Below are 26,186 nucleotides of genomic sequence, written 5' to 3'. Positions count from 1 at the left end.
CGGACGGATTTGCTAACAGTGAAATTAACGTGAGAATGTGCGTTCTTCCACGCCAACTTCATGTCTGGCGTACGTGTATTTCTTGTATGTGTTTGTTTTATTTCCGTTGGCGACTCCTAGAGGCAACTATGTTAAATTGCACACTACAAAGTATCGCACCAACGCGTGAAAAACATTGCTATTAATTTATAATTGATAAAATGGGTTAATTGACACAATATTTTTCTACCAATTATGTGATTTAGAACATATAAAAGCATTTGCAAATGTATACAACCCTTAGTCTATGGCAATGGCAGTGTTGGCCTTATTAGAGGACATTGTCAGTGGCCGAATCCGAAGGGAACGCGTTTTTAGGGATCACGGTGATTTTCTGGCCCACGGTGATAACTGGCTTATTAGCTGTTTCAGATTTCCAAGAGCTATCCTCTTAGAGCTCTGTGCTGAGTTGGGTCCAAATTTGGAAAGAGAGACAGCGGGGAGCCACGCATTACCCGTTCCCTTATAGGTGCTGGCAACGCTTGGTTTCCTGGCAACTGGTTCTTTCCAAAGCAAACTGGCAGACCGCTCGGGGTTAAGCCAGTCGTCTTTGAGCCGTGCAATGCCAGCTGTATGGGACGGGATCATCCGCATGTCTGGCAGGTATATAAGGTTTCCATACCATGCAGTTGACCAGCTAAACATTAAAGCGCAATTTGCAGCGATCGCCGGTTTTCCTAATGTAATCGGAGCGATCGACACATTTATAGCACATTGCTATAAAGGCGCCATCTGAAGACGAATTTGCATACGTGAATCGGAAACAGTTCCATTCAATAAACGTGCAAATAATATGTAATGCTCAAATGTGCCTACATATACACATGCGCCAAATATTGTGGCAAGGTGGCCTGGGTCAACTCATGATTCATTCATCCTCACAAACAGCATGGTTGGGATGAGGATCCAAGGTGGCTGGGTGCGCGATGGGTGGCTTCTTGGTGAGTGATGTATTTAAAGATATTATTCCAGCTTATATATCCATATTGAAAGTTTTTTTTTATTTTGTTATTAATTCTGGAGGACAAACTTGCAAATACAGTGGTGTGAAAAACTATTTGCCCCCTTCCTGATTTCTTATTCTTTTGCATGTTTGTCACACAAAATGTTTCTGATCATTAAACACATTTAACTATTAGTCAAAGATAACACAAGTAAACACAAAATGCAGTTTTTAAATGATGGTTTTTATTATTTAGGGAGAAAAAAAATCCAAACCTACATGGCCCTGTGTGAAAAAGTAATTGCCCCCTGAACCTAATAACTGGTTGGGCCACCCTTAGCAGCAATAACTGCAATCAAGCGTTTGCGATAACTTGCAACAAGTCTTTTACAGCGCTCTGGAGGAATTTTGGCCCACTCATCTTTGCAGAATTCTTGTAATTCAGCTTTATTTGAGGGTTTTCTAGCATGAACCGCCTTTTTAAGGTCATGCCACAACATCTCAATAGGATTCAGGTCAGGACTTTGACTAGGCCACTCCAAAGTCTTCATTTTGTTTTTCTTCAGCCATTCAGAGGTGGATTTGCTGGTGTGTTTTGGGTCATTGTCCCGCTGCAGCACCCAAGATCGCTTCAGCTTGAGTTGACGAACAGGTGGCCGGACATTCTCCTTCAGGATTTTTTGGTAGACAGTAGAATTCATGGTTCCATCTATCACAGCAAGCCTTCCAGGTCCTGAAGCAACAAAACAACCCCAGACCATCAAACTACCACCACCATATTTTACTGTTGGTATGATGTTCTTTTTCTGAAATGCTGTGTTACTTTTACGCCAGATGTAACGGGACACGCACCTTCCAAAAAGTTCAACTTTTGTCTCGTCGGTCCACAAGGTATTTTCCCAAAAGTCTTGGCAATCATTGAGATGTTTTTTTTTAGCAAAATTGAGACAAGCCTTAATGTTCTTTTTGCTTAAAAGTGGTTTGCGCCTTGGAAATCTGCCCTGCAGGCCGTTTTTGCCCAGTTTCTTTCTTATGGTGGAGTCGTGAACACTGACCTTAATTGAGGCAAGTGAGGCCTGCAGTTCTTTAGATGTTGTCCTGGGGTCTTTTGTGGCCTCTCGGATGAGTTGTCTCTGCACTCTTGGGGTAATTTTGGTCGGCCGGCCACTCCTGGGAAAGTTTACCACTGTTCCATGTTTTTGCCATCTGTGGATAATGGCTCTCACTGTGGTTCCAAAGCTTTAGAAATGGCTTTATAACCTTTACCAGACTGATAGATCTCAATTACTTTTGTTCTCATTTGTTCCTGAATTTCTTTGGATCTTGGCATGATGTCTAGCTTTTGAGGTGCTTTTGGTCTACTTCTCTGTGTCAGGTAGCTCCTATTTAAGTGATTTCTTGATTGAAACAGGTGTGGCAGTAATCAGGCCTGGCGGTGACTACAGAAATTGAACTCAGGTGTGATAAACCACAGTTATTTTTTAACAAGGGGGGGCAATCACTTTTTCACACAGGGCCATGTAGATTTGGAGGTTTTTTCCTCCCTTAATAACGTAAACCTTCATTTAAAAACTGCATTTTGTGTTCAATTATGTTATCTTTGACTAATAGTTAACGGTTTTTGATGAGCAGAAACATTTAAATGTGACAAACATGCAAAAGAATAAGGAATCAGGAAGGGGGCAAATAGTTTTTCACACCACTGTAACACAGTTTTTCACCGGTCTACCTCCGATAGGAGCACCTCCAATTCACATTCTGTAAAGTTTCTCTTCTTGCTTGCTTTCGCCATTGCTTTTTCGTTTGGTTTTGCCAAAGTGGAGTCATTACCATATTTATACGAGGGAGGAGGCAGGGAGGGGTTTTGCACGTGCGCTCAATTTCACGTTAATTCGGATGTACAAGGAGAATATGCGTGGGATTCCGCGTACGCAGTGTTTCATACATCAGATTTTTTTACTGCGTACGCACATTTACAGCTTTGTTCGTACGCAATGTTTTAGTATGAATTCAACGCAAGTCTTTGTACATGAGGCCCCTGGAGCCTAACCCAGAGGACTTACTGTAGGGCACGAGGCAGGGTACATCTTAGACAGGGCGCCAATCAGTCGCAGGGCACACACACACACACTATGGGCAATTTGGAAACACCATTTAGCCTAATTGTGGGAAGAAACCCGCCCAGAACAGAGAGAACATGCAAACCCCATGCACACAGAGACAGGAATCAAGTCTGTCCAGGAATCGAACCCAAAGGTACAAGGCGACAGTGCTAACCACTACACCACCGTGCCACCTGTTTCTCAGCTGTTCGTAAAAATATGCGAAATAAATAATCCATGGTACTGTATATGTTCATATAAATTTATTTTATCATTTAATTAATTTATTTATTAATTAACAATGGAAGACATCAATTAAATATATATTTAACTTATGTTTTTAGTTGCCTTTCTCTGTTCTCCTCAGTTCTGGAGTTTGTGCGGGAATGCTCTGACCCCTAAGCGTGGTGTGTTTGGAAGGACAGGTGAGCTGCAGACCATCCTCTGTGTGGCATGTGCCAGGGATGAGGTCACATACTCCGGTGCCTTGAACGGGGACATATATGTTTGGAAGGGAATCAACTTGATACGGACCATACAGGGGGCGCACGGCGTAAGTCAAACGTCACTGTAGTTCCTACCTTTGAAACCTGATACAGTACTGTTTCATACTGTTTTATTTATGGAGAATTTTGCAAACCAGCCTCTAGAATGAATATCAAGTGATATTACATGCTAGATGTTAAATTAAATGTTAAAAATATAGATTAACGTTTTTATGTGTTTACAAAATGTGTTTATGCTTGCTCTGTCAGCTTATTTATTATTGTCAGTACGCAAAAGAATAACTGAAACCATTTACAGTTGAAGCAGTGCTGAGTTAAGTTTGACCTTAATTAATCCTTTTCTTGTGTGTGTGTAAGAATACGTCACTGGTTTTGCGTTCTTCAACGTCCTTTCTTTTACTCTCAGCCTTTTGTGTGTGGTATTGCAGTCAGGAATTTTCAGCATGAATGCATGTGAAGAGGGCTTTGCCACCGGTGGCAGGGACGGCTGCATTCGACTGTGGGACCTGAGCTTCAAACCTATCACTGTCATCGACCTCAGGGAAACAGACCAGGGATATAAAGGTAATAAACAGTCTATTAGTTTCTTCTGTTTGCCAACTACTGTATAAGCGCTGTACCTCTTGGTACTAGAATCATTGCATAAAGCTTTGAGTGTATAATTTATGTGTTTATTTTTAAAAATGTAATCTAAATAGCACAATCAGTACGCAGTGTTCAATTGCTAATGGACTTTCTTTCTTCTTTTGCTCTTTTACTCAATGTGCTTTGACTCATCAGTAGCTAGAGCTGAAAATTCTAGAGGTGGGTTAACTTGACCAGGTTACCATATTTAAACAACCCCTACTTTGAATTCAACCGTGTTATGGCTAGTACCAGCGTCTCTACAGCTCTTTAGATGTCTACATTCATAAGCAAAGTCTTAATACCCTCCTTGTCTGCTCTCTCAGTTTCCTTGAGTCATGTCAACATTTGTCAGTGTTCACTGTCCCTCAAGACTTATTTTAAGTCTCTAACTGTATGATTTCAAAGAATACCCCATTGCTAATTCTATGGTTTTAGGACTGTCGGTGCGCAGTGTGTGTTGGAGAGGAGACCACATCCTGGTGGGCACTCAGGACAGTGAGATTTTTGAAGTGGTGGTGCATGACCGCACCAAGCCTTTCCTAATCATGCAAGGCCATTGTGAAGGAGAGCTCTGGGCCCTGGCAGTGCACCCGACCAAACCCCTGGCCATGACTGGCAGTGACGATCGATCTGTCCGGTACCTAGTCCGACTTGACAAATATGTACATAACAGTATAGCAGTATCTGTAAATGGAGTGTTTTGACTTTTCCAATATCGTGTAGAATATGGAGCCTGATAGACCATGCTTTAATAGCACGCTGTAACATGGAGGAGCCAATCCGCTGTGCAGCAGTGAGCACTGACGGCATTCACCTGGCGCTGGGTATGAAGGACGGCTCCTTTACTGTGCTGAGAGTAAGGTGGGTTATATGCACTAGCCAAAGGTATAAATAACTATCCAAGAAGAAAGAGAAGTACACTTTAAACTATGGAACAGAAACACCATAATGAAGAGAGAAATGAGAAGTACACTTTAAACTATGCAAAATAAAAAATAAAAAAACACCATATTGGTCTTGTATTGTCAAGTAAAGGGATAAAGTCTTAGTTCGTCTTAGTTTCTGTGTATGTTTCTGTATCTGTGTAATACAATGGAGTATTAACCAGTCAAATTAAAATCTAGTTATTTTCATAGGGACATGACAGAGGTGGTGCACATCAAAGACCGCAAAGAAGCCATTCATGAGCTAAAGTACTCCCCTGATGGAGCTCACCTGGCCGTGGGCTCCAACGATAACTCAGTAGATATCTACGGCGTGGTGCAGCGCTATAAGAAGGTGGGCGAGTGTGTGGGCTCCACAAGCTTCATCACACACATGGACTGGTCCACTGACAGCAAATACCTCCAGACCAACGATGGCAGCGGCAGGAGGCTGTTCTACAGAATGCCTTGTAAGATCATCATATTTTCTCTTCACTACTGTATACAATACCAGTCAAAAGTTTGGACACACCTTCTAATTCTATGCTCTTTCTTGATTTTTATTTATTTCTATATTTTAAAATAATCCTGAAGGCATCCAAATATGCAGGAATTTCTTTTTAACAGTTGGTGCATTTGGTCGATTCCCATCAATTTGTAACTAATTTTATTTAAAAAAGAACATCAGAGTTGGTGATATACTAACTGACACTGACCTTTGTGTCTTAAAATAGTAACTCATTGTTGTTGTCGTGGTTACAAAATTTCTTAGGTGTTATTTCATAGTTCCAGTATTTATAATATCGATTTATAAAATCCAGTATTTTTTCCATAATGTAAAAAATCTATCCAAACGTGTGTCCAAACTTTTGACTGTTACTGTATACCACTTACAATTTTTTAGAGCTTTTCAACAATGTAAATGTATTGTGTTTGTAAGTTGTGGAGTTGACTCGTTTATTAGATTAATCATCATTGACTTGTAACATTCTGCTCATTGTAAATGACATTATTTAATGCCGTATGTGCTATTTTTGTTCAGCTGGGAAAGAGGTGACAAACAGAGAAGAGCTGAAGCTAGTCCAGTGGTCCTCATGGACCTGTGTTCTCGGACCAGAAGTGAATGGGTTATGGCCCAAATACTCGGATATCAATGACATCAACTCTGTAGATGCCAACTTCTCAAGTCAAATATTAGTAACAGCTGATGATTATGGATTAGTTAAATTATTACGATATCCATGCATAAAGAAAGGTATGTGTTCTGTAAATGACTGGTCCATTAATTGGTATTGATGTTCTGTCTGTTTGTGTCTGAATATACCTTCTTCTTTTTTTTTTGTCCTCGTCCTAGGTGCAAAATTCAAAAAATACTTAGGCCACTCTGCGCATATAACTAATGTTAGGTGGTCACATGATTATCAGTGGGTGATATCTATCGGTGGAGCTGACCATTCAGTGTTCCAGTGGAAATTTATACCTGAAAGAAAGTCAAAAGATACACTTCATATAGCCCCACAAGGTAAAGTTCAGCAGTTAAGTAGAATTGTGGAATTGAAAAAAAAAAAAAAAAAACCTTTTCCATTATTACTGAATGACTATATTTTAGAGGGTTTGACTATAAAACGTACAATCCTCAAGGGATTTGTCTCATTAAAGATCCTCCTTATCACTTAGACACTTAAATGCTGGAGGGCTGCATCGTTGCCCATTTTACATTACAGTATATTGCCTAGTAGTTAATTTTCCTAATGGTTTCATCTTAACTCATCCTGGCAGTGCTGTTTCTTGGCCATACACATTTCTCACTGCCAGCTTGTCAGTGAAGCTGCTGCAAAGTGGGGCAGTTTAGTACAGATAAATGTCTAGGTCACTCTGATTAATAAGCCTCCCAGCTGATTTTCCCTTTACAAATCTCACAGAAATGTTGGCAGATTCAAACAGCGAAGAGTCAGATTCTGACCAATCAGACGTGCCTGAGTTGGACTCTGAGATTGAGCAAGAAACGCAGCTTACGTACCGGCGACAGGTCTGTGTTGACATCATTATTAAAATACATTTTGCCCTAGAAAGGAACAAAACACAACAATTTGCACAAAAGCACTGTACTTCGATCAATATTTACCTTAGTACGGATTGGTTTTATGCCAAGAATATTTCGTTCCAGGTTTACAAAGAAGATCTACCTCAGCTTAAAGAGCAGTACAAAGAAAAGCATCGAGTGGCAGCTATGAAAAAAAGGGAGAGACCTCCTGCCAATGGACTGAGATTGCACTTTATACATGGGTAAGCTTGCTCTCATTTATTTTCATACCATTAATACCTTGCTGCAGACAAATGGTGGACCCTATTCACTATTAGACACTTTCAAGGTAATGTATCGCTGTACAGAGTCTTGCCCCTGTATGCTTTATCCGGAGATGTGGCTCACGGTTGTTTCACAACGTCATCTCTGTCTGGCTGCATTTCAGTTACAGAGGATATGACTGCAGGAGTAACCTGTTCTACACTCAGACCGGGGAGATTGTGTACCATGTCGCTGCTGTGGGGGTGGTGTATAATAGACAGCAGAACACACAGCGCTTCTACCTGGGCCATGATGATGACATCCTCTGTCTGGCGATCCACCCCATTAAAGATTACGTAGCCACAGGCCAGGTATGCTCTTGTTGCATATTTAAAATTTTTTTTAATTGGGGCCTCCGAGTGGTAAAATGCTCGGCATATGATCTGAGTTAATCATCATTGCAAGTTCGATTCTCGGGTAATGCTGTAACCCTTTGACAGCCTGTGCTCTAGAGAGCTGATTGGCCGAGCTCTCTCAGAGGGGAGGGATAAGAGATACTTAGTGCTCCCACATTAATCACAATTTTACAGCTAATCAGGGGCGTCTGTGAGCTTACGCAAGCGGAAGGAGCGGATAGCGCTGTCCTCAGAGTGTGTTACGCCGCCTCCAACGGTGCGTGAGCGAGCAGTTTGAAAAAACTATGCAGTCAGCTGGCGTCACATGGTTTGGAGGAAACACGTGATAGTCTTCGGCCCTCTCGACTGAGTGGTAGTAATAGTAGCCTTAATGTGGAGCCCCCTAGTGACGGGGAGGAACTAAACTAAATTAGAAAGAAAAAAAATGTTTTAATCATATCCTAAAACAACAAGACATCGTCTTTATGTCAAAACCATCACTTGAATCCCCCCCCCAGTTTTAAGATTTGTTTTAAGATTCATATACATTTTCATACCATTTTGAACAGGTAGGAAGAGACTCTTCCATACACATCTGGGAAACAGAGTTCTTGAAGCCTCTGTCTGTTCTCAAAGGATTCCATCAATTTGGAGTGTGTGCACTTGACTTCTCAGGTACTGTGGCAATGAACAGTGTTTAGTTTTTGATAAGAATTTAATACAGCAGTTTGTGATTCTTTAAATACAATATATAAATACTAGATTTACCTTTTATATTCTCATTTAAGTTTTTAAATATGTAAGCGTATTTTGATTCCATCTAAAAAGGTTTGAAGAAGTAACAGGTTTAGTAAGCTTTCTCAGCCCTAAAATAAGACTTTTATTGATGTATAGGAGCTACGCTGCAGAGTCTCTCAGTAATACCTTTCGACCGTGAGTTCTTTGTTTCCAGCCTGCCTGTCTGCTAGCTGGAAATAGCAGCAGACTCTTTGCCTGCGACATGCGATGGGAGGTGGAGAAAGGCTGGGGAGAAAAATGTTTTAAGCTTCATGTGCATCATTCCTTTAGTCATGTGATCCATGTGCATATTTTAATTATGCGTGTGACTAAATACTGAATAATGGAAATGTCTTCACGCCTTTACTTACTGTCATAATGTATTTGTGGTGACATCTTGTTGCATTCATGACATAAAAAACAAAGCAGAGATTATACAATGATCTACACTGCCATGTTGTTGTTACTGTCACTGTTGATATTGTGTGTCTGTCTGTCTGTCTTTAGCGGATGGAAAGCGACTTGCCTCTGTGGGTCTGGATGACAATCACACTGTTGTGCTTTGGGACTGGAGGAAAGGAGAAAAGATCTCTGCTTTCCGGTTAGCCACCTTTTCTCATTATCATCCCAGAGTTATGAGAATAACAATGGTGAATCGTGAATTGCTAACCTAATTAGTAGGCTCCTTGTGGGTAAACAATGGAACAAACATGTCCTGCAGATGTGGTTCAACTCATTATGTGGTAATAGGAGTGCACTTAGTTTTTGAACGTGCATGAAGCAATTTTTGTTGTTGTTGTTGTTGGTGTTGTAAAAACATGTCAGGAACACAAGTAAGGACACAAGTGCAGGTCAACATAGATTTAATTATCCTTGCAATTAAAATTCAGGCCTTAAGTCAAAATTGTAAACAGAATGCAGGCATTGCTCAGATTAGTACCAAACAACATAGACTAGACAAGACCATATACAGTAAAAAAAGTAAAAAAACTAAATTTTAACAAAAACTGTGAAAACCAGAACAGCAGCAACGGTTGTTGCAGACAGGTTTTTGACACTGAGCACTTATTTTCTAATGCGAGCATGGCAGAGGAAGGCCTTATATCATGTGCATGATGTGCGTGAGTTGTAGTCAACGTAGGTTAACGTGAGCGAGTGATGAAGTCTGTGATGAAGGTGCATTGTTGTCCATTTAGTTATGTTTTGGGGATTGGAGTTTGGTGGGGTTTTTTTATTTAAAGCTGAATTTAAGTGTAAAAATGTCCTCTCCGTTTTTTTTTTTTTTCATCCATGTTGATTTTGTCTGTAGCCCAGATTTATGCACAAAAGTGAACCTAATTTGCACAAAACCTTAATTTTTTTACAGCTTAGTATAGATAACAATTTATTTTCCATTAACACACTGTTTCAGTTTCCTTTACCTTAATGTTACCTTCTCCGTCACAGTTATTTTTGCTCTATTCCTGTATAGCCCATTCTGTCCCAGTCAGACATGCTGGTTAACTCGCTTCTCTGTTTTGCATGATGAATGTGGAGAGCTAAGACTCAGTGCTTATTCATGAGCCATTAAACCAGGAAATAACTCTTCTAATCCTCTTGTCATAACACACTCAACAGTGGCAGCTCAGTAATTATAGGTCAGTCAAAAGTATATTTAACCCATCAGACACTGCTGTCTTTTTCATTGCTTCTCAAAATAGCATACAGTATATTCCATGGCTGCACTGATAATTGTTTTCTTGTGATGCGTCTATTAATAGTACTGTATATGCTCTGGCTATCATATATGAATTGTGTGTAAATTAATATGATGTATAAATGTAATTACACACAGAATTACACAATGTTTTAAAACAATTGTACTCATGACTGGGTGACACCACAGGGTTCTGGTGAAGGTTGAGAGGTGGCTGGATGTAAATAGGCTCTGACAGTGTAGCCGCTGCTCAGCGCTCTGCCCGCTCTGCGACAGGGCCTAGTGTAGGGAGTGAGACAGCGGTCTCTATTCTCTCAGCTCCACATGGCTGTCTTGGCAGCTGGGACACAGACAGTGACAATGGCAAAGCAGACAGCTCAATTACAGCCAGTCTATGGCACACCCATGAACTTTTACACTTCTCTGTTATGACAGAAAGCAGCTTTATTGTGTGACTTTTCTTTTTTTTTTTTTTTGAAACTGACACTTGGAATGCGAAGAATGTGCCTAATATTATGAAAAGCTGTTTTAGAGCGTTAGAATATGTGAAATCTTTCTCTATTTCATTTTACAGGGGGAGCAAGGACAAGATATTTGTTGTTAAAATCAATCCGTATATGCCTGATAAGCTCATTACCGCTGGGGTGAAGCACATGAAGTTCTGGCATAAAGCAGGTAAGGCTAAACATTTTGTTTTGCTCCTAATGCATATAAAGTTCTTGAATTTTAATAGTTACTATATTGCAAAATGTAATATTTAACATTTAACTGTATCTGCACAAGACATTTTTGAGCATGCTTTCTGTCCTTTATTAGGTGGCGGACTGATTGGGAAGAAGGGGAGCATCGCAAAGACTGAGACCATGATGTGTGCGGTATATGGCTGGACAGAAGAGATGGTGTTCTCTGGTACGTGCAGTGGAGACATCTGCATCTGGAGGGACATGTTCCTAGTGAAGACAGTTAAAGCTCATGACGGACCAGTCTTCAGCATGCATGCTCTAGAAAAGGTACTAGACAAAGTGTGTTAGGGGAACGACAGCATGAATGTTAATATTCACTGCTGTAGCGGTAATCTCATAAAGCTTTATTGAAAACAATATACAGGAGCCTTCATGTTTTATTAGAGGAATAGTGATGAATTATTGCTTTCATTCTCCCAATACTTAGGGGTTTGTAACTGGTGGCAAAGATGGAATAGTGGCTCTGTGGGACGACACATTTGAGAGGTGCCTCAAGACATATGCTATCAAGAGATCTGTGCTTGCGCCAGGGTCCAAAGGTGTGTCTGTGAGATTCATATCACCTTTTAGTGCATAGCCGAGGAAATATTCCTTGTGATGAATTCTCATGATGAGTCTCCTCTGTTTAGGGTTATTACTGGAAGACAACCCATCTATTCGTGCCATATCTCTGGGACATGGACACATACTTGTAGGAACAAAGAATGGAGAGATTCTGGAGGTGGACAAAACAGGGCCTATCACTCTCTTAGTCCAGGTACAGAGCTACGAATAGCCATGTCTTTCTCATTCGCTAACTAGCACATCTTATACATAGTGCTAATTATGCTTTTAACAGATAAATCAAATCTTCACATCAATGTATTTATCTTTTTAATTATTTTAGTTAATTATTGTTAAAATTGGTAAAAAAGTTTTGTTTCTTATTATATAACTTCAATAACTTGTTGATGGTTCCATGTGGCTTATCTGTAATTAATTTGAGAAATTTGTACAACTTTAAGGACAATTAAATATGCTCTGTTTTTAGTAATATCTATTAGATTACACCATAGTATGAAGTTATTTCTCTGACAATTGATACAAGATTCATTTCAGCACTACAGTCAAAAGTAGTACACACCAAACAATAAGACTGAACTACTGGAAATAAGTAATAAATTGCATACACTTATTTTGTTATTTTAAAAAAAATAAAATGTAAGTATATGGAGTATGGTTACACAGTAGGTGGAAAAGTGGAATAGCTATTTTTTTGTGTTTTCCTGCACGCTGTACAACATACACACCAACATACTTTGCTCACACTTAAACACTCTCTTCATATTACTTTTCCTTTTCTAAACTTCACAGGACTTTTTTTACTCTTCTTACACGGACAGAACACCTGTACTCAGGCAAACAAATGCACTCATACTCATTCTTGTAATTATCAAATCAGCCACTTTAGGCCAGGGGTGTCTAAACTCCGTTTTTAATTGGCCTGTAGCAAATTCCAAAAATATACCAGAATATGGCCCGCACATGAAATCTAACTCAGGTGGAGCTGAGTTGATATGGGCAGTTCCTCTACAAAACAAGATTAAGGAAAGAAAAATTTTGCCACAGAGCCCTGAAAATGACAACACCAAAGAAACGCAAGATTGCAAGTGAGTGTAGAAAATTTCAGACAATGCCACAATAGCCAGCTATGAGGTGACTCAACTCATTGGCGAGCATGGGAAGGCTTTTTCAGATGGTGAATTCATAAAACAGTGCCTTATTAAAGTCACAAGAATATGTGCCTGAAAAAAGTCAGGAATTCAACAGAGTGTCCTCGCCCTATCATCCAGTGATCGCTGGTTCGATTTCCGTGTGATGCTGTAATCTTTTTGGCCGAGCTCTCTGAGAGGGGAGGGATGAGAGATACTTAGCGTTCCCACATTAATCACGGCTCTACAGCCAATCAGGTGCGTCTGTGAGCTCGCGCACGCGGAAGGAGCGGATAGCGCTGTCCTCCGAGTGTGTTTGCCGCCCCCAATGGTGCGTGCGTGAGCGAGCAGTTCAGAAAGATGCGGTTGGCTGGCGTCATGTGGTTCGGAGGAAACACGTGATAGTCTTTGGCCCTCCCAGCTAAGTGGTGGTAGTAGCGTTAATGTGGGAGCCCCCTAGGGCTAGGAATTCCCGTGGAATTGGACACGACAAAATCAAAAAATACAGTTGTGCAGCGAATCGAAGACTTGTCAGGCAAAACATGTGCTTTTAATTTCAACTCCATTGCATGTAATGAGAGCACAGACGCCACAGATACCGCACAGTTCTACATTTTTTTGCGGGAGTTGACAATAACTCTTGTGTAACGGAGGAGCTGCTTGATCTTAGCAGTCTAAATACCACAGGTAAACAGGTAAAGTCATTTTTGAAGCTGTGTCAAATGCAATTTACAATATAGGACTTAAATGGGACAAATTGTTTAGACTTACAACCAATGGACCCCAGCTATGACAGGCAAGCGCAAAGGAATAGCCTCTAAGGTGTGCGCCAAGGTGCAGGAGGAAGGAGGTAAGGCAGTTAACATGCACTGTATTCTCCAACAAGAAGCAATCTGTGCCAAGACAGTACAGCTTAGCTATGTGATGAACACTGTTGTGAAAACGGTAAACATAATTAGAGTACAAGCACTCTACCACAGAGAATTTCAAACTCTCTTAACTGACATTGATGCTGAATATGGGGACCTGCTCTACCATTCAGAAGTGCGCTGGCTAAGTCGCGGCTCTGTGCTTCGGCGGTTTTATTCTCTGAGATCAGAGATCGACCAGTTTGTGGAAGAAAAGGAACAACCTCTTCATGAGCTGAGTGACCCTCCATGGTTGGATGACCTGGCGTTTTTAGTTGATCTTACTGAACACCTCAACACACCCAACAAAAACCTACAAGGTTAAGGCACAGTTACGCACGTTCAATGTCGCGCACTAACCCACACTGTCCAAAATCAGATCTGCGTTTCCAAAGGCCGATCTCTCTGATAAAAAGGGGAAATATGTATCTGTGATCACATCTCTTATGACCAAATTTTCTCGCCACTTCCAAGATTTTTCTACCATTGAGAACTATATCAAGCTGTTCGCGCCTCCCTTTATGATACATGCAGAGGAAGTGGAAGAGAGTCTGCAATTAGATCTTATAGAAATGCAATGTGATGATTCTCTGAAGAATCGACATCAGCTTCTCTTTTTACCAAACTTCTGCCGGAGCTTGGAAGAAGCCTAGTTTCCTCTGATGAGACTCCAAACGAAAAGATTGATGAGTCTGTTCGCCTCAACATCTCGTACATATGTGAACAATAATTTTCTCTGATGACGCTAAATAAAAGCAGATTGAGAACCAAAATGACCAACAACCATCTTTGTGACATCCCTTGCATATCAACCACAAGACTGACTCCGGACCTGCCAGCAATCCTGCAAGCCAAAGCGCAACTTTATTGTTCCCACTGAGCACAACCGTGTTCCCATAAAGTATATTATACATTCCATGTGTTATTAAGCCCTATTACTTAATGAATTTAATCATTTAATGTTGATAGCATTTTTAAAACAAATATTAGTTGATCTGTTAACAATGCAAACTTATTTGCATAACAAGCTTGAAATATGGTATATAATTTATTTTATATCCCCACCCCCTCCAGGTCTATAAAGAAGGACCACCATCCAGAAGCAATCAGAAGCAGCTGTTTTGAGAGTGAATGCTAACCTTTTTTGTTCTAAAAAAAATCCCATTCATGAAAAGCAGTGTTGTAGGTTGATTGATTTAGTTTACTTAAATAAACCAGGTGAGGCAATACGTACTTCACCTGGAGTGGGTGGCCCAGCTGTTTGTGTATTTTACTGCATAAGCCATTAATGGCCATCACTGGTTGAATGTCATAGCCTATTTGAGCATTGCTCCATATACATACATAGTGGCTTAGAAGGCCCGGGTTTGTGTCCCAGCAAATGCCAACACCCAGTCACTGGGGGCATCCATAGTGCTTGACCCAAACCAGGATAAAAATATGGTTGCATCAGAAAGAGCATCCAGCTTAAAACCTTTACCATAGTTGAAAGGGGAAAGATCACATGATCCTCTTTGGTGACCACCAATGGGATTACCCACAACAACAGCAACAGCAGTGTAACCACATTTATTTACAGTAGGAGTCTTACTCAGGAAAATAATCACAGTTCTCCGGCCAAGAGAGAACTGTTGTTTTTGTTATTCATCAAACAAAATGCCTTTAAATGCTAGTACAAGTGGATCAGCGCTGGATTCTGAGAAGAGCATAACAGTTTTATTGCAGAGCATTACAGTTTACTGTTATATGCTAGATCAGTTGTTCTCAACCTTATTCCTGGCGGACCACTGCCCTGCATGTTTTATTTTATTTTTTTATCACACCCACTCCAATTAAGAAAAGGCTTCTCTTTGAAATCACTCTGTATCATGCAACGGTGATCAATATGTATGCGGTATTTTTGGTAACACATCAGTAAGAGATGCAGTGAGAGCTTGCGTTACATAAGGGCATTAATTATGGTGCGTGCTAACAGAACTTAACTGTGTTGCCTGTTTTGAATGGCCAGGGTCATATGGAGGGAGAAGTGTGGGGTTTGGCCACCCACCCTCATCTGCCTCTGTGTGCCACTGTGAGTGATGACAAGACCCTGCGTATATGGGACCTTTCTCCCAGCCACTGCATGCTCGCTGTGCGCAAACTCAAGAAAGGTAGGCTGCGACTTTCCTTTATGATAAAAGCTTCAGTGAGTGCTGCGATAGAGCTAAGGAGCATGGAATCATGAGGACTTTACTAAGCCTGATGTTTGAGTTTTAACAAAATTGTATTATATATACTTAAATGTAGAATTACTTAACAATGTTTATGCAAAGAAAAGGTTCCTAAATAGTCAGAGGAAATTTTTTGGTGTGCTATTTTAAAAAATCAAGCAAGAAGGAACAGAGAAAAACCAGAGCAGTTTAATGAAATTATTCTGAGATCATCTTCAAACTGTCATCTTGGTAGAATTAAATAAGGCTGACTTTATTTGTTGTTTTTCTTACAGCTAATCTGTTCTTTTCTGATTCTAGGAATGCTTTATTGTTACTGGCTTTCCAAAAGCCTTTAGCAATTGAGAAATCCATTATCGTTGTTATGAAGCCAGACCGTGGTGATGTAGTATACAGTAACTATGTTTGTTTAACTGCAGGTGGCCGCTGCTGCAGTTTCTCTCCAGATGGCAAAGCCTTGGCAGTAGGGCTAAACGATGGCAGCTTCCTCATTGTTAATGCAGACACTCTGGAAGACCTGGTGTCATTCCACCATCGCAAGGACATCATCTCCGATATCCGCTTTTCTCCTGGTAAGTCAGCACACTCAAGCCGGCATAAATGCCAGACACCATCAAACAGAGCACTGAGTCTATTCTGAGTTGAGCCACAAAAATAGTGACTGTCAGGGTTGGAATTTGAAAATATAGGCTTTGTCAGACTGCAAGAAATTCAAAAGTAAAAAAGTTCAAAATAAGGTTCAAGTTTGAAAAAAAAAAAAAAGTTTTCTTACTGTGTATATTGTAGAGGATTTGACAGTTAATTATATATGACATAATAAACAGGATAGTATTGGCCTTTCACGTCATGTGATAAGACATGAAGTAGTTAAAATTGACATGTTAATGAGAATGAATTCGAGTTGAAAAATGGGTCCACCTGCCACAGGTGCAGGGAAATATTTGGCAGTAGCCTCAGGTGACACCTTTGTGGATATATACAACGTGATGAGCAGCAAGAGGGTGGGTGTGTGCAAAGGTTCCATGAACTATATCACTCACCTGGACTGGGACAAAAGAGGTAAGAAAAAAAACTATACGACAAAAATAAGTAATAGAGACACAAAAGAAGAATAATACAGTATAGTCAAAGCAGGTGTTACTGAATATCATAAACAAAGCAAACTTACTATTGTACCATTTATGCTATAATATTGTTTATCTTTTTTTAGTTCTCTTGCTTTTTATGAATCAAAATGACACTGTTGTAAGCTTTGTGTTGTGTAACTTAATAATAGCTGTGCCTTGTTTTATCAGGAAAGCTTTTGCAGGTCAACACTGCAACTAAGGAACAGCTATTTTTTGAGGCCCCTCGTGGGAAGAAGCAAACCATTCCTGCTATAGAGGTGAGAGATGCTGATATTGTTGTGGTTACTGTAACTTGTTCTTATCTCAGGTCTAAATGGAGTAAGGGCAAGAACATGGCCTACTTTTCAATTGTGTAGGTCTAAATTTGGAGACAAAGAATTGGGCTGCACTTAAGCAGGAACTTACCTTGCTGGCTGTGTGCTGTGTCCAGGTGGAGAAGATTGAGTGGAGCACATGGACATGTGTGTTGGGGAGCTCCTGTGAGGGCATCTGGCCAGTGGTTAGCGACGTTACCGAGGTAACGACGGCATGTCTAAGCAGTGACAGACAGGTGCTGGCAACAGGCGATGACCTTGGATATATAAAGCTTTTCAGGTACCCTGTTAAGGTGAGGATGATTTTTGTTAAATAAAATATTGGAGAGATTGCAGATTATTTGGTTGAGAAAACCTTGGTTTCTGTTGTAAAACACCTTGATTTAGCTTTAATTGTAATTGCCTTGATGATTACTCAATTGTGTTAAATGTTCTCTAACGTTAAACAGGGAAAATATGCAAAGTTCAAGCGATATGTGGCCCACAGCACCCATGTGACCACTGTGCGCTGGACACATGATGATTCTCTGTTGGTGACGGTCGGTGGCGCTGACACGTCTCTAATGATTTGGAGCCACGATCCTGAGGGCTCCCGGGAAGTCCGGCAGTGTGATAGCGAGGAATCTGACATTGAGAGTGAGGATGATGGAGGTAAGAGAACATGCCAAATTACTGTACATACATGCATGCATATGGTGCCTTGCAAAAGTATTTATACCCCTTGAACTTTACTACACTTTGCCATGTTACAACCGCAAACAACTGTATTACATTAATATTGGGATTTTATGTAACAGCCCCAAAAAGAAAAAAAATTGTATATAATTGTAAAGTAGGAGAAAAATTATACTTGGTTTTCGAACAGTTTTACCCATTATTATCTTAAAAGTGTGGCATGCATTTGTATTCAGCCCCTCAAAACTAAGAATCATCTTTCGCTGCAATAATACCTGTCTTTTAGGGTATGTCTCTGCCAGCTTTTCACATCTAGAGAGTAAAATCTTTGTCCATTCGTCTTTGCAAAATAGCTCAAGCTGAGTCAGATTGGATGAAGTACATCTGTAAACAGCAATTATTACAGTCTTGCCACAGATTTTGACAGACTTTGACTGGGCCGTTCTAAAAGATGAAAATGCTTTGATCTAAACCATTCCATTGTAGCTTTGGTGTTGTATGTTTTGGGTCATTGTCCTGCTAGAAGGTGAACTTCTGCCCCAGTCTTAAATTTTTTACAGACTCTTTTACAGGTTGCCTTCTGAGATTGCCCTGTATTTGGCCAGCTCCCCTATCCCTGCGGAAGAAAAGCATCCCCACAACATTATGCTGCCACCATGTTTCACGGTGGGGATGGTGTGTTCAGGGTGATGTGCAGTTTTAGTTGCATTTAGGCCAAAAAGATAAATGTTGGTCTCATCTTAGCAGAGCACCTTTTTCCACATGTTTGCTGTGTCCCCTACATGGTTGCAAAATGCGAAGAGGAATTCTTGTGGGTTTCTTTCAACAATAGCTTGCTTCTTGCTAGAATTTCATAAAGACCAAATTTGTGGAGTGCATGATTAATCGTAAACAGATTCTCCCACCTGAGCTGTGGATCTCAGCAGCTACTCCAAGAGTTACCATGGGCCTCTTGGTGGCTTCTCTGATTATGCTGTCCTTGCCCAGCCTGTCATTTTAGGTGGACCACCATGCCTTTCCAGTTTCAGATGATGGATTGAACAGTGTTCTGTGAGATGTTTAAACCTTAAGATATATTTTAAAACCTAAAACTGTCTTAAATTTCTTCACAACTTTTTTCCTGACTTATCTAGTGTGTTTCTTGGGCTTCATGATTTAAGTTAGGGGTATCAGCACCTTCTGAATACAAATTGGAGGCTGAATACAAATGCACACCACATGTTTCAGATTTTTTATTTATAAAAAATTTTGAAAACCATGTAAACCATGGATGTGCAGTAATGTTTGGCACCAGGATATTTGCACTGAATCAGCATTGAGATCTCTTGGGCTTTTTGCCTTCTGTGCCCTGTGCATGGCAGGCTGTGGTGCACTGAATGTTCTGGTACCTTTCTGTTGTAGCCAGCATTGACTTTTTTCAGCAATTGTGTGATGAAAATATGCATGTTTACAGGCCATGGAACTCAATACTTGTTTGGGGGCCACTGTTTCCAGAAGTATAATAATTATCAAATTATTTGCTAATTTGATTAAATTATGTTTGATGAATAATTCTTAAAATCTCTAAATGTATAATAATTTTAGTTCAGTTTTAGTTAAACAGGCGTTGGTCTGATTCAGAACCAGTCAGATCATTGATTTTCTACAGTATATATTGTTATCACATGTCACAGAAAAAGAGTGATGGAACCTGTAGTAAATGAGCCAATCCACATCTCTACTCAGATCTTGTGAGACAGCTGCTGTCGCCTCCTGGCTAGCTTGTGAAGCACAGTGTATCCTATGTAGGCTTAATAAATAATGGTTAAATCAGACGTTTCTTATCTTCCTCTCGACATCACCACATAGAGTCTCTATGGGGTTTAGGTCAGGCCATTTGGCCAGTCAAGCACAGTAATATCATGGTCAGCAAACCAATTAGTGGTAGTTTTGGCGCTTTGTACAGGCACTAAGGCCTACTGGGAAAGGAAACCAGCATTTCCATAAAACTTTTCAGCAGACGGACGCATACATTTCCTGGCACATGGCTGCATTAAATTTGAATTAATAAAACATAGTGGACTAACAGTAGCAGATGACATGGTACCCCACTGACTGTGGAAACTTCACATTGGACTTCAAGCAACCTACATTCTGTCCTTCTTCATATTTCCTCCAGGTTCTATGACTTTAGGTTAGGGTTGATTATTTCCAAATGAAATGCAGTATTTACTTTCATCTGAAATAAGGATTTGGATGCAGTTTTTATCTCCTTAGGCCAGGTAAGATGCTTCTGACATTGTCTCTGGTTCGATTTCCTAGAATGTTTCGTGGACATTAAGCAATGCGTACCTGTAGTTACTGCTGGAGTGACTCCAATAGCAGTAACAGTTAAACCTAGGATTACTAGCGTAATTTGTTCCAGAAGCATGCTTGTATATTACACTACTGTACTGTATATCAATTGAATTTCCCCATAAGTAATAATGGAAACTCAGACGATTCGTTCCACAACTCAAAAATATTCATTTAAAGATGATTTATATAAAATATAAAATAAAAATAAAACAAATTAACCTGTGGTTTATCTTTAAAAAGAATCGTGACTGGTGTTACACGAGAACAGAAGCAGGACACACACACACTCACACACACATTAAAGGAATCACTATTTTAAACAGATTAATTTCCCGAACTGCTACAGTTGTTTTACTTTTTTTTCCCCTTCACAACGGTCATTGTTGCAGTACAGTTACTAAAGGACAGTCACTACACTTGGACACAAAATTAAAAAAATTATTGGTCAGAATGTTTTAGTAAACAGTACAGACGCACACAGATGTTGACTATAGAAGTGACATACACACACTGAGACTGAGCATGGGAGATTAACCACAATCCCACGGCATGGAAGAGAGAAGAATTATTGCCTCAGTTGTGATCATGTGACGCTCGGCAGACAAAGCGCATGTGTACTACAGTACTCGTATATTAAGATCTCGCTCGTTTAATATGTTAAAATTTATTTTAAAATTCTGCTCATCTTGCAGAACGCTTTCAGACCAAGTTATTCGCAATCCAAGGTTCCACTGTATAAGCATCTTTTTCTTTTCTTTAACATTCTCTAAAGATCTATTTAAACCAGTCACACAGGGCATTGTGTTGAGCAGAAAGTGTCTTCACTTTACTGATCGTGTGAAAATTGCATCATCATGTCTGCGTATGCTCGAAAATCTAGCACCTACCTGTACATGTCATGTTTTGCTCAAAGTGCAGATATTTAAATCTTTTTAAATAAATTCAATTTAATTCAACTTTATTTATATAGCGCTTTTAAAAATGGTCATTGTCTCAAAGCAGCTTCACAAAAAAAGATTATTTATACATTCTTTTAATTTAATTTTGTTGTAGACAACCCCTGTGTCATAGAATAATAATTTGACAAAATTAGTAAAAGTCTGAAAATGTCGTTTATCGCTTTAAGCATTTCATACGGAATGCTCCAAAGATAATCATATAACTAATTGACATTCTAAGCTCATCATTTTACATTTCGAACCATTAAATTAACTTTCTGTTAAAAGACGCCGGTCGGGAGTGCTGGATGTGCCTGAGGGTCATCTCATATTCTGCTCTCTGTCGTTCACTCCTTGCAGGGTACGATAGCGATGTGACTCGAGAGAATGAGATCAACTATGTAATCAAGGCCTTATCTACCAATATGAGACCCATGGCAGGTGTCAAGCCCCATTTGCAGCAAAAAGAGCCATCAGCAGATGAAAGGTATGTCAGCGAAAAAGAAGCACTTTTCAGTTGCAGTTACTAATGGAAACGTCCTTATAAAACCCTACTGTCAAAACGTCAAATATGTTTCATATAGTATTATATATAACTTGTCCAAGTCAACACTGTCTTAAATCAATTATTGACTTTACTACATTTATTGCTCTATACCCTTCACCAGTCACTTTAACAGGACACCTGTACCACTGCTTTTTATGTAATTATCTAGTCTATTATCAGTCTTATCAGTCATGTGGCAGCACTGCAATTCCCAGACCAAGCAGTGTTTCCAGTCTTCTAGGTTTTTGTGCAGAATATGCCTCAGACTCCAGTTCTTGGCTGAAGGAGTAGAAACCAATGTGGTCGGTTAAAGTGCATCCTGCCTACCATAGTTGTAAAACATACAGTTTTTGAGTTACTGTAGACTTCCGGTTTGCTTGAACCAGTCTGGCTCGGTTTTCCTCTAACCTCTCTTACCAGCAAGGCTTTTCCACCCACTCTGCTCACTGATTTTTTTTTTCTCACAATAAACTCTAGATATTGTTGTGTATGAAAATCCTAGGAGAGCAGCAGTTTCTGAAATACTCATACCAACCCGTCTGGCACAGACAAATGTGCCACAGTCTGAGCCACTGAGATCCTATTTTCCCATTCTAATAGTTAATATAAAAGTTAACAGAAGGCATAATATTTTTGCTTGGCAGTGCTGCCGCATGAATGACTGATAATTGTACATGGTACAGGGCTGGTACGAGAGTAATGATATGTATAGAATTTTGCCATATGTGCCTGTTTAAATGTTTTAGTCCCAAAAACTTTATTTCAGTACAGATTTATGAAGATCTTTTTGTTCTTGAACTTTCCACTGACAGAACAAATTAGTTAATTGTTAGTTGATTTGTTGAAGTTGTTTGGAAAAAATTCCAGGGACGGAATCAGTTAGTCAATAACGATGGGAACGCAGTGTAATGTAATGACTCCAGTGTGTTCTGATTTCTGTTTTATCTGATTTTATAAAGGGTCTAAATGTAATTCTGAAGTATTTATATACTTCAGGTCCTGTGTACAAAATGACTGCTATTTATGTTTAGATGTTTTTAGTTATTTTAATTAATAATGTGCTATGTCCTTTGGACACTTATATAATTAGCTCATGCAGAAAGTCCACCACTGGGTTTATGTAATTTATGAGAGAATATCAAACCACATGTGAAGACAAGTATTATACTGTATCTGGATTAGTGTACAGTAACTGACATGAAGAAATCTCTTAGTCCTACAGTTATACATTACGAATCCAATAGACATAGATTTATCTAATTAAGTTGGCTTTCCCACATTCCTTAACATTGGAGTGTGCCGAATGATCCCGAATTCTTCCCAGGTACTTGGGCCGCTTGACTCTGTTATATTACATGCATTAATCACCTGCGAATTGACTACACATTATCTATGAAATGGTATGATGTACATATGAGTCTGCTTCAAGACATGCTAAACATGTTGAACAGTTACAGACTGTCTACAAATTTACATTAGTTACCTATGAAATACCTAATGCATGTCACAATTTACTATGAAAGACTAACTCTCCTATGATTTCTCACCTGTTGTTTTGGATACCTGTGACTACAGAAACTATGAACCTGCTGCACACTTCCATAAGAAACATCACCACATGTAGATGATCGTATATAATAAAACATACTATTTAGTTGGTTAGTGAGCAGGGTGGGATTTATCCATTTTACTTTTATTCCACAATTTTATGAAAGGTCTTTACAAGAAAGCAGAAAAATTTCAACATCTACACTAAACAAGGAAGTTGATATAATATTGGATACTATGATGCATTATAAAGAAGAACATACCTGATAAACTGATAAACAAGCCTGAGATTCTGCACTCGTTATAGATCAAGTTTGTGAATGTGGGAAAGCCCCTAAGAGATGACGTAACACAGGGTTTTACTTCACACTATTCTCCACTTAAGTATATTAACCAGCAGCACTGGTTTGTAAAAAGAAAAATCCTGTTTTTTCAGATATAAATCTTGTCATTTTTGATAGCTGACTGATAACAGCTTGTATTTCAACATCACCTCTTATCTGTTAAATACTGAAAGTAGATGAAATGTCAGAGGATTGATTAGTTTTTTTATTGCTTTTTATTGAAGGATGTTTTTGCCATTGAGTTGTGTTTCATGGGTAGCACTTTGTCTTGAGTAATTGAGCATCCTGGTGTCTTTCTCTTCCTCTCATCCTTACTTCCGTGTGTGTCTCTACTTTGCACTCTTTCCTGTCACCGCATGAAGGCAGGGGGTAGTCAGGTAAGAAGAATTAAGTGCTGCTGTAAGAAAAAAATGTTTCAGTTGTGCTCTGTGATTATTATGAAAATTTATAAATGTATAGATATATTTTTATTTTTACAATTTCGATTTCCTTTTTCACCAAAATAAGTGCACGCAGCTAACTTGGTTTAGATAGTTTAGCATCAAGAGATTAGTTCTGCAGGTAAATATGTAGATGACACTGTATTGTTCAGTGTTGGCTGTCCTTCTTCTGGTACGTTGACTATATTTCACTTCCAATTCAGTCTAAGTAAGACTTTGTGTGCTTCGGCCCTAATCACAGACTTGCTTCACATGCTGCATAAGTATAAATAAATCATTTCAGGATATGTTTTGCCACTTGCTTTGCCAGCTCTTAGCCGTTGTCTTTCAGACCACATGCTGTTGGCTTTACATAATCACTGTTGTCACTAAGAAAATTACATTATATTTGTAGGTGCTTGGGCCCTTTGTTGTGTATTGTGTTCTCAGTTTCCCAATGATTCGTCCTTTAAATCTAGTGTTTATGCCTGAGGGCTAAATACGAGACAGTGGTTTCTAACCTATTCCTTTTCTCCATCAATGCTTTCATGAAGAGGCTCAAGGTAAGTCTAGATCATCTCACTCTGAATGATTCACATGATCATTCTTAATTCTTATGATATTTGAAATTAGACATCCTAACATGATAATGTGACGTGTAAACTTAATGAGGATATGCCAGATATTGTCGCCTGGTACATCCATGTTTTAAAAGGTTAGAATTGCAATCTGATAGTCCTACATTCAATTATTTGTGTTTGTGCTTGATTTGGGCACAGACCCCCAGTAAGCAGGGCTTTACCAGTACCAGAGAAACTCCAAACCAACAATGTGGGCAAGAAGAAAAGGCCCATTGAGGTAAATGACATGTAAAGCAACATAATTTGCAATATATAAATGTGTAAAGGGTGGCTGGAGTATCTGAAGAAATAAACAGAAATCAAATAACAATCTTAATCACAGAATTATTCTATTAGAAATGAATATTAGTTAAGGTCTTGTGGTTATATTGTAGCTCTTCTTTTTTTTTTTTTTTCAAAAAGTTTTCCATTAATAATATTTGAAAGATTTGCAGACATGATTATACTGTATAGCCTGTTTGATGCGTGAGATGTGGTACCCAGATACACAGCCTGGAATAAGAGGCATTAGTCTCACTCATCTTGTTAACCTTCACTAATTCAATTGCAGTACGGTTATTCTCCGCCTGTCCTTTCCCATCCTGCAAGTGGACTCTTTTAACCTCTCTGGCATTTCCATGGAGACGACCTCTGACTCTAACCCGTATTTGACTCTTAATGCAGGACCTGGTGCTAGAACTGGTGTTTGGTTACCGGGGCAACGACTGCCGGAACAACGTGCATTACCTAAATGAGGGGGCGGATATCATCTACCACACGGCTTCAGTTGGAATTGTCCTAAACTTAACAACGGGTATGTTTTTTACGAGAGGTCAAAGCGAGTAAAAACAAGTTAAGGGATTTGAAAATGCAATGCAGGATGTGCTGTGTGTGTGTGTGTGTGTGTGTTTCCTTTAGCATGCCAGAGTTTCTATATGGAACACAGTGATGACATTTTGTGCCTCACCATTAATCAACACCCCAAGTTCCCCAACGTTGTGGCAACGGGCCAAGTAGGTATGTTTGTGAGACTGTCCTTTATTTTCCAGGATAACAGGATAACGTCACTGATATTACCCCGGATTGTTCACATACAGTATCAATGACACATGAGTCTCTCTGCCTCATTTTGCTGATTCAAGAATGGTTCTAAATTATTTTGCCTGAATTTTTAATACAGTCTGATTGTTTTAGATGTTGTTGGACGAGTCAGTGTTTCTAACTATAATGACATATTAGGTATTACTTGGTAAAATTAGAGAACATTCATTTTGTGTCTGCCTGTAAGGTTTATATCTGGTTGGATTATTACATATGTTTTTAACCACTTTTTTTTGCAGGTGATGCTGGTGATATGTCAGGTAAGGAATTTTATTCACTGTTTGTAAAGCTCCAGTTAGGCAGTGCTGCAGTTATGTTTGGCCCTGCAAAGTAAAGCTGTGAAACTGTCGCCATGCACCATCACCATGC

At 39.5% G+C, this 26,186-nt stretch overlaps 1 protein-coding gene across 2 annotated transcripts in view; it reads left to right on the top strand.

Moving 5' to 3' along the window:
• eml5 (EMAP like 5) overlaps window positions 1-26,186 on the top strand; it is a 66,392-nt gene that overhangs the window by 31,586 nt on the left and 8,620 nt on the right. Inside the window, exons 5-33 of one of the 2 annotated variants that reach the window (XM_053510158.1) lie at window positions 3,452-3,637; window positions 4,019-4,154; window positions 4,653-4,854; window positions 4,941-5,078; window positions 5,354-5,610; window positions 6,183-6,395; window positions 6,495-6,662; window positions 7,063-7,169; window positions 7,308-7,426; window positions 7,612-7,798; window positions 8,392-8,497; window positions 9,107-9,200; window positions 10,870-10,970; window positions 11,112-11,305; window positions 11,466-11,577; window positions 11,668-11,795; window positions 15,646-15,787; window positions 16,267-16,419; window positions 16,775-16,906; window positions 17,143-17,231; window positions 17,405-17,581; window positions 17,738-17,939; window positions 21,599-21,725; window positions 24,040-24,054; window positions 24,651-24,659; window positions 24,876-24,954; window positions 25,401-25,530; window positions 25,635-25,733; window positions 26,057-26,077. In XM_053510158.1, coding sequence (XP_053366133.1) covers window positions 3,452-3,637; window positions 4,019-4,154; window positions 4,653-4,854; window positions 4,941-5,078; window positions 5,354-5,610; window positions 6,183-6,395; window positions 6,495-6,662; window positions 7,063-7,169; window positions 7,308-7,426; window positions 7,612-7,798; window positions 8,392-8,497; window positions 9,107-9,200; window positions 10,870-10,970; window positions 11,112-11,305; window positions 11,466-11,577; window positions 11,668-11,795; window positions 15,646-15,787; window positions 16,267-16,419; window positions 16,775-16,906; window positions 17,143-17,231; window positions 17,405-17,581; window positions 17,738-17,939; window positions 21,599-21,725; window positions 24,040-24,054; window positions 24,651-24,659; window positions 24,876-24,954; window positions 25,401-25,530; window positions 25,635-25,733; window positions 26,057-26,077 — 3,823 coding nt within the window. Of the gene's footprint in view, window positions 1-3,451; window positions 3,638-4,018; window positions 4,155-4,652; window positions 4,855-4,940; window positions 5,079-5,353; window positions 5,611-6,182; window positions 6,396-6,494; window positions 6,663-7,062; window positions 7,170-7,307; window positions 7,427-7,611; window positions 7,799-8,391; window positions 8,498-9,106; window positions 9,201-10,869; window positions 10,971-11,111; window positions 11,306-11,465; window positions 11,578-11,667; window positions 11,796-15,645; window positions 15,788-16,266; window positions 16,420-16,774; window positions 16,907-17,142; window positions 17,232-17,404; window positions 17,582-17,737; window positions 17,940-21,598; window positions 21,726-24,039; window positions 24,055-24,650; window positions 24,660-24,875; window positions 24,955-25,400; window positions 25,531-25,634; window positions 25,734-26,056; window positions 26,078-26,186 lie in introns of those variants that run through there. The other variant, XM_053510157.1, reaches the window with a different exon arrangement.

The sequence above is a fragment of the Clarias gariepinus genome, chromosome 13, assembly GCF_024256425.1.
Source record: "Clarias gariepinus isolate MV-2021 ecotype Netherlands chromosome 13, CGAR_prim_01v2, whole genome shotgun sequence".
In the NCBI taxonomy this organism is placed as follows: domain Eukaryota; kingdom Metazoa; phylum Chordata; class Actinopteri; order Siluriformes; family Clariidae; genus Clarias; species Clarias gariepinus.
The sequence above is the reverse complement of the archived record's forward strand: the minus strand, read 5'-3'. Positions and strand labels throughout refer to the sequence as shown.